Source organism: Polypterus senegalus, chromosome 15 (genome assembly GCF_016835505.1).
Source record: "Polypterus senegalus isolate Bchr_013 chromosome 15, ASM1683550v1, whole genome shotgun sequence".
In the NCBI taxonomy this organism is placed as follows: Eukaryota; Metazoa; Chordata; class Cladistia; order Polypteriformes; family Polypteridae; genus Polypterus; species Polypterus senegalus.
Window position 1 is genome coordinate 46,875,903 of NC_053168.1, and position 13,279 is coordinate 46,889,181.

Genomic DNA, 13,279 nt, shown 5'->3' on the forward strand with positions numbered 1-13,279 from the left:
TCTACAGATTCCACTGCCATTCTCTAATGAGAAATATTATGTGAATTCATGTGTAAAAGTTAAATCTCTGTGGCACAAGAATTTCACTGTGCCCTCGCAGTACATGTGACAAGTTGATTTTTACTGTCATTTTGAGTTCTGTTTATAAACTGTGTACACTGATTTTTCAGGGAAGGAATGGAAAAGTTTCAAGGTAAGGTTGTGGTATCTATTTATCACGGGGTCAGGGAGTGGTGACACGTTGCATGTTGATTAGCAGCTTGAACAAGTGACAATAATGACTGTATAAACATAAAAACCTATAATATTGCCTATCATGTTACATGAATGATGAAGGCATGTTTCAGTGTAAGATTAATTCCATCATATCCTACAATATTAGGTTCATTCAAATTACTTATGAACACTTTGAAATCATTTCAGTTTTCACTTTGTTGGAGGTGTCCAAATAGCACACTGATAGAGCCGCTGTCTTGCCCCAGTTTTTGACAGAGTGGTGGCTGTGAGGCTAAGGATCTGTGCTGCTATCTGGAAGGTTGTCAATTCAAGTCCTAGTACTGCCAGATGGGATACTACTCTGCTGGGCCCTACAGCAAGGCCCTTAAACTAAAGATTGCTTCAGGAGTGCTGTACAATGGCTGACCCTACCCTCTGATCCCTAACAAAATTAGTCATGCATAAAGATAATTTCCCTTTGGGGATTAATATAGTATATCAAATCAAAGAAATCTCCTGACTCAAAGGGATGAAAAAAAAAACACATATACTGCTTGATGTGTGCTGATGTCTAGTTATGCGAGACCTCAAGCTTTTTGGGTCACACCCCCCAACCCCCCCAAACTCAAAAGCCCCTCTTTTTATGCTATTTTTGACCATATTTTGTGCAGGAAATGACACCCTTATAACAATGAGTAAACCAATAGGTGTCTCTGGCAAAAAATTAGAAGGAGTTGAAGTTGTGGAAGCCACACCAGCTGACCCCAGGGGTTCACCCCCATTGCGATATTAGGGGCAAAGTTTCTTGTTCTCACAAAACTTTGAAAAAAAATGGGGCTAGGTAATATACGTCAATGGAGTATCATCTTATGTTATTTTGAGGTTGTTGATCATGGATATGATAATATTTCTTATATTTAATTTCTTTCTGTGGTCCTTGCCCACTAACAGCCGCTCCCAGAAGATTAAAAATGACAAATATCAAACATATTCATATTTTATGATTATGAATATGACTTTTTTTATCCTTTACTAGGGATCTGTCCCTCTATGGACTTCTATCAGAGGGTGAAAAATGACAAATTTCCATTTTAATTGAAAATATTTAGGCTTAAACATTTAAATTGAAGCACATATTTTTAATATTTCAGCAAATGCCACAATTTTCCTTGTTTATTGTGTACTTTTGCCTCATGAAGTAAATCATTATTTTTTATGAACACCCCAAATTAAGGCAGCATATGTTAATTCAGACTTTTAACTATGTATTATTTTCAAGACTGCGTATAAAAATAAAATTTAGTTTTGAGGCATCTACTTTTAAATGTGTTTAATGTAGCAAAGCTCAAGCATTCAAGAAATTACTTTGTGATACTGTTATATATATCGAAATTTCAGTAAATTATATAAGTAAACAAATATTTAATAGATATAAATAAATACAACATAGGTCAGCACCACATTTATTAATTTGGTGTTCTGTCCTCAACCCACTCTGGAACATTCATTTCAAGTGTAGGCTACATCTGGAATGTCATCTACTGCAGTAGTACACAAGAAAGTCCAACACAGAAGTGTTTGTTTCAAAGATCCAAAGAACGCTGCAAAATAAAATCTCCTCTAAACTGGATATGCAGTGCACAATTACTCACTAGTGTTCTATATCATTATTAGAAAGGGGCAGCTTTGAGTAGGGGGCAACATCCAATTTATACTTACGTGTTAATCATCTGGTGTGAATTATAAAATTACTGTTAAAATAAGTATTGCTGCCACATTCAAAAAGTTTAGTAAGAAAAAAGAAAACCTGACTCCTAATGACATATTTTGTTTCTTTGGGAAAGTAACTTGTGTATTATATTACTTGCTAGCCATATTTGTACAATATATACCTAGTTTTGAAAAGAAATGCAACCACCATAAACTAGAAGTGTATACTCCTAATTGAAAGGCACTACTGTATTTCTTCAATGCACCATTTTAAATGACAAATCAATATGATTTTAATAAGACAGAAATTTCATTTTTTTAATGTTTTATCATATCCTTAGATGTGCAAATGAATGCAAATATTTATAATGGGAATCCAAAGCAATGGATTGGTTTTTTTTTCTAGTTATCACTGTTGTACAAAATACAATATGTTATATTCTTGGTGTATACATGTAGTAATTTTACAAATACTTTTTTGTGCAGAACGTTTTTTTCATGCCATTTCAATACCATCACTACAAAACTGTGGAACTAGAACAGATAATGCGTACCTTGGACTACCAGTAGGTCTTCTTTTTAAAGGATGTTAGGTGCATAATGTCCTCTCACTGAAAACCATGCTCAACTCTTTAAAATACAAAATGGAATACCCAGGAATGAAACACGCATCATATTCATTTTGTTCAAAGATTTTAAGTCACTGTGCTTTTCCAAATATCATACAACTTCATCTGACTCTAAACCAAATTCTTCATAAATTGCATCAAGAATTCCAAGCTGATTTTCCATAGCTGGCAAATAGTTATTAAGATCTCGGTGCATTCCTTGAAAAAAGCTTTTTTTCTTTTCATCACCTTCATTGGAGACAAGTGCTGCAGTAAAGACGTCAAATGTAGGAGCCGCTCTTAATGCCAGCTGAGTAGACAAAAGAGGTAATAAAAAGAATTGGGTATAAAATACAGACTTTTAAAACAATCTATATTGTAAACACTTCTCTTTTTTAAATTTTTAAACATTAGTAAGAAGTACAAAGGGTTATCAAAAGGTTTTGCCCATAACCCATTAATAGAAACATCAGGAACAAGTTTTATTTTGTTACCATAATCTTTGTGGACACATACACTAAACATTTACAAAGATTTAAATATAAAAATGTATTTTTTAAATAAAATTATTTTTCTTGCTTAAACATCCACTCTTCTACAGTAAGTAACATCTTCATCATTATTTGACTGGGACATAGGAAGTAGTCATACAGGGTCAGGTTAGGATGATAGGGAGGGTGTGTCACCTCTGTCAATCCTAGCTTCACACAGCAGTCTAAGCAGAGGATTTACTGTTAAACAAACTGTGGTCGACAGTTCTCCTCGCCACTTTTTCCTGACTGACTCTTGCAAATACCAGAACTACTCAAAGTAATATTGAGCAGTTATGTAGGCCCTTAAGAGCATGTTATCCATATGGGTTACATCCTCAACATTAAAAATTGTGTCAAACATCTTGCCAGCATTTGGAGAATCATCATGCTTCCATTGTTTTGATTGTTGTTTGGAATCTGGGTGACACTGACGTATCCAAGTTTTATCCCCAGATATAAGATTCTTGATTTTCTCACAGTCCAAATTTATTAGTGAGAGATTCTCCTTGGAACTAGAGAAGTGAATAGAAGCTGTTGAACTGATTTGAAGATGAAAACCATTTTAAAAATGTGAAACCCTTGCAAGCAGCCCTTCCCCTAAATCACAATGCACTTTCCTGATAAACCAATATATGCCATTTGACAGGGAAGCTATAGATCAAATCTGCATAACTAAATCAAATCAAGTATTATAACCAATAGTCCTCTGACAAATTTGGGTAAAATGGGTTATGGAAGCCTTTCTCCTCTGTCATCCTGTTTTGGCTCATTCCAATGATCCACATGATGAGAACTTAAAAAAGCAGCGTTTCCATACTGGTGTCTTTTATAACATAGGTATGGAAGAAAAAGTCTAGTCAAACAGCAACAGAACTACTAAGAGAAAAAGCATACGTTAGTGTAGGGGTTCTTAACCAGGAGTATCAGACTCGATCTCTGGGTCCTGGTATTTATTTTATGTAATGTATAAATTTATACTTGGGCAGTACGTGAATGGAACGTGATAGAACCTTCGAGAATATTCGACATTTCCTGCAAATGCTTGTATTTAATCTTACACGTGTGTATTTACTACAACTTTCATTTTAAATTTAAATTTAATATGTATGGAACGTGATAGAATCTTCGAGAACATTCAACATTTCCTGCAAATGCTTGTATTTAATTTTACACATATGTATTTACTACAACTTTAATTTTAAATTTAAATTTAATGTTTTAATTTTAATATTTAAAATTTAATAAATGTATATTTACTGAACAAGCGTGTATTTACTCGTTTATTGGCATGCGAGTAGCTTTGTCCGTAACTGTACCCCGATTCCATGCTTTGATTGCACAAAAATAGCAAATATCTCACTAGATTAGTGAAAGTCTGTGTTATGTAGTCGAGATATTGAAAAAACTTGCACATTTAAGTTTGTTTTCTTCTTTTGTGTAATACTGAACTGTAAGAAGTAAAATTATTGGTTTATAATCTGAAATAGGTGAATTAAAGTTATATTGTAAAATAGTTGTAGCTGTTTGTATATTTGTCATTTTTTAAATTTTTCTTTATGTAAATAAATATGATAAAGTTATCAATGCTTATGAGTTTATTTCATGTTCTCTTCCTAGATATCCATATCTAAAGTACAGTAAATTCAAGCAGTTGACATATTTGGAAATCATACTGGCAACTAATATAAGGAATGGAGATGATTATTTCTAACAGTCAAGTAAAGGGGGTATGGGAGCATATTGGACAATCCATTGGGGGTCTGGAATCATCAAAAGGTTAAGAACCCCTGCTTTAGTGAGACTAAGGTACTGGAGTGTGTGGTGTGGGCACACTAAGAAAAGTGTCAGTGATGCTTCATTTCAGGAGTTAACGTTTTGGGCATGCAATGTGCACAGACCTTGCTTTTGTTTAACCGTCCATGAAGAAAGGATTCCACTGACCCATAACTAATCGCTATAGTGTTTATTAGCTTATGCATTGTCACTCTTCAGTTCTCCATTACAATTCACTCCATGGTGGCAGCATATTCCTCAGTTCTCAGTATTGTAGAAAAGCCTGATCTTAGATCGTCTTTAAGAGAGTTGCCCTGCCACCACAGAATATTGAATTTCACTCAACCCTGACATATAAAGAGCACAAGTCTTGGCATACACTAAGTGAGAATGTGTCTCTGAAGTGATATTCCATGCAAGCACTAGAATTTCAGTGATAGGTTGATTCTTCAGTTTTCTGAGCTTGGAGGTCAAAAACTGCAAACCTGAGTTTTTGAAGAAAAACGTTTGATCTAAATGACACAACCTACACGAGGGCCCCACAAACATGAAATAAAAACACCAAACCCACCCATAGACAACTCTTGTCAATTATATGCTAAAACCTTAGAATTTGTGCATATTGTGTGCCACAGAGCTTGGTGGAGGGCAAAATAATAAGCTTGCTCATCCCTGCTAATAACTCTTGCTCCGCCACTGCCTTTAATATTAAAATACCACAAAGCGTACATGGTAAAACTCTTATAAAATATAGAGGAAAATATATACAGTTAGGGTGTATCATTCACAGCCAGTATTTCAAGTTAATGTACAATATGGTGGTGCCACATCTATAATATCGAAAAACAAGGAACTCAAGGACTTTTATAAACAAAAGAGACAGAAATATAATCACTTGAATGTTAAAATAAAGTCAGACAAAACTTCATGAAAAGAATTTAAGCCACAAAGCTGAATAAGTATTTGATGAGAGTGGGGCAATGGGGCCCTAGTCATGTACATGACACAAGTGGGTAAATTTAACAGCAGTCTGAAATACTAAACCATAAAACCAGTAACCATCTCTTACAAGTTAAATCATTTAACTTCACCTATAGACTATATTAAAAATTAAATATGAGCAACAGTAAACCCTGCTTGTCTGTTTTCATAAAACAATGTTTACCTTAAACTGCAAATAGATTTATTGTACCAAACATTTTATGTATTCTTTTTTTAACCCCAAACTTGCTCTACACAAACATTTATTTATGTGGTGCTTAAGATTCCTTGTGTGTTGTAGATGATCCTCACCAAGATCTTTTTTTTTTTTTTTTACTGAGCAGCAACACTCGCTTTCATTGTGAGCCACACCTTTTGCCCAACATATGCAGTCAGGCGTTCTATTATCCCATGGAAGAAAGAGTAAAGTATGTCATTTATTAACAGAAACCAAGAAGCAACTGTATACTCAGTGTGCATAAACTGCCAGATGTCCATACATGCACATACATGCTTGGTAAGTTGACAGAAGGATAGATATACTTTCTAGGTAGAAGATAAGTACAAAGAGAATATTCTTCTTAGGAAGAAGCAAAAGGAAGTTCCAAGAACTTTGAAAGATGGCAATACTGCTTACTGGGTTATTGTTTTTTGGTTTGTTTATTTAAAATTACTTTGATTAAAAGTCGCAGAGGCTATTCTTAAATATTAAATAGCATATACACCTTGTAAACTTATTCATGAATTATAAACAAATTCATACCTGTGTACACATGCTTACAATTAAAACACCAGAATAAAACAGCAAAAAATATTTTCATCTAGATTAATACAATATGATTTTTAGAAATTAAAAAGTGCTTAAGTGTGTTACTAGGATTAATAGGTAATAGAAATGGGTGAGTTGTTAGGTGAAATACAAGAGACAATAAAAACTATTATCTGCATATACTGTATTAGATTTTCATCAAGAAGTTAAATAAATATGTCCACAGTACTTACAGCAAAGACTCCTCTCACCACCCATCCATGGTACTGCCGTAATGTCTTACCATAAGCATTATCTGCAAGAACAAAGCAGCCTTAGACAAAACCCTACAATAAGGCACGTACACCATTAAAAACGTTATCAATGATAAACCCATTCATTCATTTTCTGGATCCTTCTTATTCCATTATTCTAAAAACGTTATTTCTTATTAATTAATTTCAACTTAATGATAAACATATACACTTTGTAGCCTCTTTAATAGGTCCACCTATCTAGCATTGCATAGGATGCCACCCCCCCTTATTTCCTGAACAGACTGAAACATTCAAGTTATGGATTCAACAAAGTGCTTGACACTGAAGGTATTTTGGTCTGTGTTGACTCAATAGCATCACCCAGTTCCTGAACCTTTTTCTTTGTTGACACATTTCTGCTACAAACCACCCATTCTACCTCATCCCAAAGGTGTCTTACTGGATTTAATAACTGGGGACAGTACAGACTAATGGAGTAAATTAAATTCACTTTCATATTTGTGAACTGAGTTTGTGATGATGTGTGTTGTGTGATATGGCACATTGTTTCACTGAAAGTTAATAATTTGAGAGAAGTGCACGTGGTAAGAAGTAACGTTTAGGTATACAGCGACACTGAAATTATGCTCATCTGATATTCACAGATCAAATGCATGTTAAGCATAAAATGTTGCTCTCACCATTACATTACCACCACCAGCCTGTTTCATGGCCACATAGTGTCATCTTCCTGTTCTTACCTGACAAAAGCAGAACCAGCACGGCCTTTTGCAGCTGTGATTCATTTATAATGTTGATTTACAGATTCCCTTCTGTGCAAAACTCTTATAAAAAACTTTTACATGAATATATGTGGCTTTTCTGTAAGTTTAAACATGTCCAGACATTCTCCTTTGACCCCCCCCTTTTAAAAAGGGATGCTCCAAACATAAAACATGTAAGGATTAATATGTTTGCATACTATTTACTCTGAATTTACTCATTATTTTTCCAACAGCATGTTGCCAAAAATTCCTATTGCTGATTTTCCAGGTGCTTTTCTCAGCCTTCAGCTCTGGATTCCTGTGCTCTTTTTTTGATAATCAAACTCTACCCCTAGATTATTTTTAGTCTGACTTTCATCCAGATTATAACATGCTGCCTATTTTTTTTTTTTTTAAAACAAAGCTTATATGAAATGTAGCATTCGCATTTCACAGTCCCACTAACATACCTTGCTACCCATTGAGTCCACTTCATTGCCACAGAAGAGAGAGCACCAAAGCAAAAGGCAGTCAACAATCCCAGAAGGGATGCCTATCAGTCACACACGCTCACTAAGACAGACATGGCCAATACAGAGATGCTATTTAACCTAGCAGGCACATCTTTGGGATGCTGAAGGAAAATCATATTACCAGGGAAAACACAAAACACTTATGTGACAAAGTACAGTTCCATTCTTTCATCACTAATTTCTGATCCTCCACTCCCCTAGAGAGTTGGAGCCTAATGATCAAAATTACTTGGAAAAAGCTCCAAACATCTTACCATTGAGCATGTAAACCATTTAAATAGGAAATGGTGTAACATGGGATTTCACAACTCTTTAATTCTAAACAGTGCTCTAATGGATCAGACTGGCCTTACCAGCACATGATGCTTTACCATTTTCAGTGGAAATATAGCCTGTATGGATTTTAACTGCATTTGGTTGCTATTAGATGCATGCTGTGGATTTGTAGTGATAGTACGAGTCACAAAGTTGTTGGTCTCTATTGCTAAGCTCTTTCTTTGACAGTTAAAGGTTACTGGAGTTTTTCTTTTTTTTGTATTTTCCCAAAGGTTTTTGGTAGAGGAGGAAATAGAAACAAGAATAAAGCGTACATAAGATAAAACAATTTATGTTTTCTACTTAAAATTAAGTTATGCTTTTTAACAAATTTTTGTTTGTCATGGGACCAGAGAGTGTTAACATGTTACATTTTGTCTGGATGTGAAAGTAAAAATTTCACTGTAATCTGTACACAAGATAATATTACCACTACTCCTCCTCCTCCTCCTCTGTCTGTAAAAAAGATCCTTTCTAATGTGTATGAGTAAAACTGGAACAGTCTGTTTTTTATCAGTGGCAATTAGCTAAATTCAGTGTACTCTCAATAAAATGTTTGGTGCTTCATTTTATGTACTGCATATTTAATACAGAAATCCGGGTTGGTCTGCAGGATAAGCTGGAGACTAAAGATCGGTGCGTTGCTCAAACTAGAGTTATCCCTACTATATGAAATGCTGTATATGTTAGTGACATAGTATTTACTTAAAAAATGGTTTTCTTGTTTACATTAAGTGTACAATATAGCAGAATGATATATGCTAAAAAATGTTAATTAATGATATTTGGCTTGTAACCTAACAATTATAATACTTAACACTAAAGTATCTACGTTTAATTGAAGCATATTCATTCAAACGTCCGAAAAGGTATGTTACAACTCTGGGTAAGATAATGCAGATTCCTTGTTTTATACTCAGCATCGCACCACAGTAAGCACTGCCAGAAGACTGCAGCGCTAGAACTGGTATTTTAGTTAAAATGAATAGCTAAACAATTTAGCCATGAACATTTATACATATTTTACACATGGATATGAATAAACATGTTTCAAGCCTTATGAAATCATATTACAAAACATGTCTAGGACAAAAGTTAATTGAGAAACTAAATATTGTAATGTAGAAACTTTGTAATTCAAACTGCAAAACACAGTTCTTTTATTTTGTAGACAATAACTTGTGTCAAAAAAAAAAAAAATAGACCAAAGCAAAACATACAATTTCTTAATTTTCTGGATGATAACACTGAAGGTTTTGTTTGTTTATAAAAACTAGAATATTTATTGTATTAGCCAACAGAAGCTACAAACATAAATCAATAAACAGATCAAAGCAGCTGAAAATCCACCAAAGTACAGTACTATAATATTGTAAAATGTGCACTAGGCAGTGTGGCCCAGTGGTTAAGTGGACTTCAAACCCTGAGGTTGTGGGTTCAAATCCTGCCATTGACACTTTGTGACCCTGAGCAAGTCTCTTCACCCACCAGTGCTCCAACTGGAAAAAGAAAAGTAACCAATTGTTTCTCAACTGTTGTAAGTCGCTTTGGATAAAGATGTCAGCCAAATAAATAAATGTAAATGTACTTTCAGGAATTATTATCTTGAAAAAATACGCAAAAAAAAACAAGAAAATATAAGAATCATAACCAATTTGCAATATCAAACTGTTGCATAGCATTTGCAAATCAAAACAAAAAAAGCTGCAACCAGCAAACACCGTATAAACAGAAACAGATTCCTTTAGGGGTCAAAACCATGCCATGGATCTCTATATTGCACAAATAACTAGCAGGATTACCCAACATAATAAAAGTGGATACACTATAACTATTTTCATACATTTTCACAAATTATGCATGCTATCATAATATAATTTGGGAAACAAATTATTGTACATACTTAGTGCATTATGGATATCTCTTTCTCCTTGATTTACCTCTCCAAGAAATTCCTTTAAGAATTTTAATCCCCTGTGAACAAAAACGCATCAAGAATTAAGAACTGTAAATAGCAATAAGATACATTTAAAATTCTATAGTAATACTAATTTAAAATATTTAACTGGACAAGTTATTAATGTGTTCCATAGCCTGCTGTATTATTTACCAAACATGTTACCCATGAACATAATTTTGTGCCAGAATGACAAGTGGAAAGAACTGTGTCAAGTTAAACACTACAAATTTTAAAATGATTTGGGAAACAGCAATCAACATTCCAAAAAAATGATAGGCCTGGGTAAAAAAAATAGATTTTCTGATTAATTGTTATTTTTCATTTAAACAATTCAATATCGATTTTTAAAGATCGATTTAATGAATGTCTATCCTGTTCTATTACTACAGTATATGTAGATTTTTGCTTAACTTTGTTTAATACTGGATCGAATGGCAAAAACAAAGATAGTCAAAAATCTACATGTAGTACTTCACACAAACTGGTGTATCCTCCTTAACTGAAATCAGCATCTTTGAAGCTTAAATTAGATGTGTGGACATACTACAAATTCAAACAGTTCATTGGTAAAGCACAGCTAGATAAAAGCAAAGCCACATGTAAACTATGCAACTGAGAAGTTAAGCATTGTGATAACAAAACAAATTTAAGAAATCACTTATCCCAATATCACCCAGAAACATTGCCTCAGTTGACATCCAAACGAGTAGAGCCTAAACAATCTACACTGGACACAGTGTTTAACTCCAAGCTTAATTTGTCTTGTGCCCAAAAAAAATAACAATCTATAGCAGTTTTTATATGTAAAGATATGAGACCCTACACTGTTGTTGACAAGGCCTTCAACAAATGATACAGGTCTTGGCACTGCTCTATAGTTTACCAACAGGTCCGAGGGTTTATGAAGATCTAAAGCAAAGCATTTCCACTTTCTCAGGTCAGTGGAGACAATAGCCCTAAGTTAAGACAGCTGAACATCCAGTGCAGCTGACTCCTACATGACAATCACATTCATTACATTAAAAATGACTGAGTGCCTGTTTGCAGATGGGTTGCAGTTAGTCTCAACATTGCTGCCTACATAGTATGCAGAGCTGCTTGCCATTGTTACAAAAAAAATATTCTAGCATCTACAATGTACTGTTTCTTTGTTTTACCAGATCAGTCACAAGTTTATGTGTTGGCAAGTGCAATAAACATTGCTTATCTCTTAGGAAATGGCTAAAGAAGCTGTACTGCTATAGTGGAAGTATTTGCAATGCACCTTACCCGGCTGATCAAGTGGGCAATTGTTGTAACTTTCAGAGAAGCCTCTGATACCAAATTGAGCATGTGCACAAAGTAGACTCAAAGTAGAGCTATAAGGTGTACTACACAGATCAGTTAATGGAGTTGTCAGTCACAGTGGCTGTTGTCTTTTATGTTCCATTCGTGCAGCGCTGTTGTCAACAAGCCTCAGCACTAGATCCTCATTTTAAAACTCTTCCTTTTTAGTTTGAGGAGGACAAGGACATATTTTTGAGACTGATGCAACAGTTACACGTGGACAACTGCTTGTGTAACTAGAAGAACTTTAGAAAGACACAAATCTTCCTGCTGTATCTTTAATTTCAACTAATTCAAGATTAGTTTAAAATGTTCAGTGGGGGAATAAATGTGGCTAATAGGTTACTGAATAACATTTATTATTTAAGAAGCAATATGTAATTTTTGTAATAATATTTTTTGCTAGATGATATAGGTATTTTATAAAGTAGATGCCACTTGTATTAAAACAAGGAGCCTCCCCATAGTATGTGAGGACTCTGATGAGATGATAAATATGTTTGCTAAATTATGGTGAATTTTGAAGGAATGAAGTGCTATGAAAAGCTTTTTTATATAAAAAAAAAAAAAGAACAATAATATTTTGTTCCACATCTTGCAAATACTGATGTTAACTATTCATTTCTAAACTAGTATTGAGTCTTATTAAAAGTCATTCCATGCTTATGCACATGTTATGAAGACACTATGTAGACACCCTTCAAATAAAGTGTTACTAAAATTTGTCACATTATATTAACATTCTCAATGCATGGTTAAGTAATGTCTAAAAAGGCCAGCACTTCAAATATATCAGTGCATGCTAATTAAATAAAGATAAGATCAGTATTAATCGGAACATTGTGAACTGAAATCAAATCGGGACATCAATGCCAACACCCAGCCCTATATTTGACACTTACAAGACTTCAGTTATTTTCGTGTGTGTTTTATATTATATCATGTGTATTAAATTCAGTTTATTTTTGTATAGCACTCTTCACCAAGTACCTTAAACATGTTGAATCATACTGCCTCTTTACAGAATCAAATATAACAAAATATAGTTAAAGGCACCAAACCGCTTATGAAATCTACTGCAATCTTTTTTGTTTTATTTAATTTTTTGATTAAAATCAAGATCAAATATTTTGACTTCTCAAATTTAACAATAAGTTGTTTAGATATGTCTAAGTTTTGGCGTGATTTTAGAAGAAATTTCATGATAGATAGAACTGCACTGACGACTATTCAAATGCACTGCGACATATAATTTTTTGTTAAACTTTTCATAAATAAATAATTACCTTTTTAACCAGAGAAGTGCTTCAGTTGCTGAATTTCTAACTTGAGCCACTCCAGTGTCAACTTCATAAAGAACTATCTTCTGCAAGGTTTTGAATTTCTCAGTATCTGTTATATATTTCTGTTGGATTTTCTCAATAAAGAAAAACATATACAAACTGAATATATTTATTTAAAACCTTTTTTATCAAAAGTAAGTCAAAAACAATAGTTATTAACTGTAGAAATAATTATTCCATCAACAATAAGCTAAAGCTAGCACTTATGTGAT

At 33.7% G+C, this 13,279-nt stretch overlaps 1 protein-coding gene across 2 annotated transcripts in view; it reads right to left on the minus strand.

Moving 5' to 3' along the window:
• Nucleotides 1-1,652: 1,652 nt before the first annotated feature.
• Nucleotides 1,653-13,279, minus strand: part of plekha8 (pleckstrin homology domain containing, family A (phosphoinositide binding specific) member 8) — a 44,754-nt gene continuing 33,127 nt past the window's right edge. Inside the window, exons 11-14 of one of the 2 annotated variants that reach the window (XM_039736662.1) lie at nucleotides 13,011-13,129; nucleotides 10,342-10,412; nucleotides 6,824-6,885; nucleotides 1,653-2,844 (exon numbers count right to left, since the gene is read on the minus strand). In XM_039736662.1, coding sequence (XP_039592596.1) covers nucleotides 2,647-2,844; nucleotides 6,824-6,885; nucleotides 10,342-10,412; nucleotides 13,011-13,129 — 450 coding nt within the window. In that variant the 3' untranslated portion in view covers nucleotides 1,653-2,646. Of the gene's footprint in view, nucleotides 2,845-6,823; nucleotides 6,886-10,341; nucleotides 10,413-13,010; nucleotides 13,142-13,279 lie in introns of both variants that reach the window. The other variant, XM_039736660.1, reaches the window with a different exon arrangement.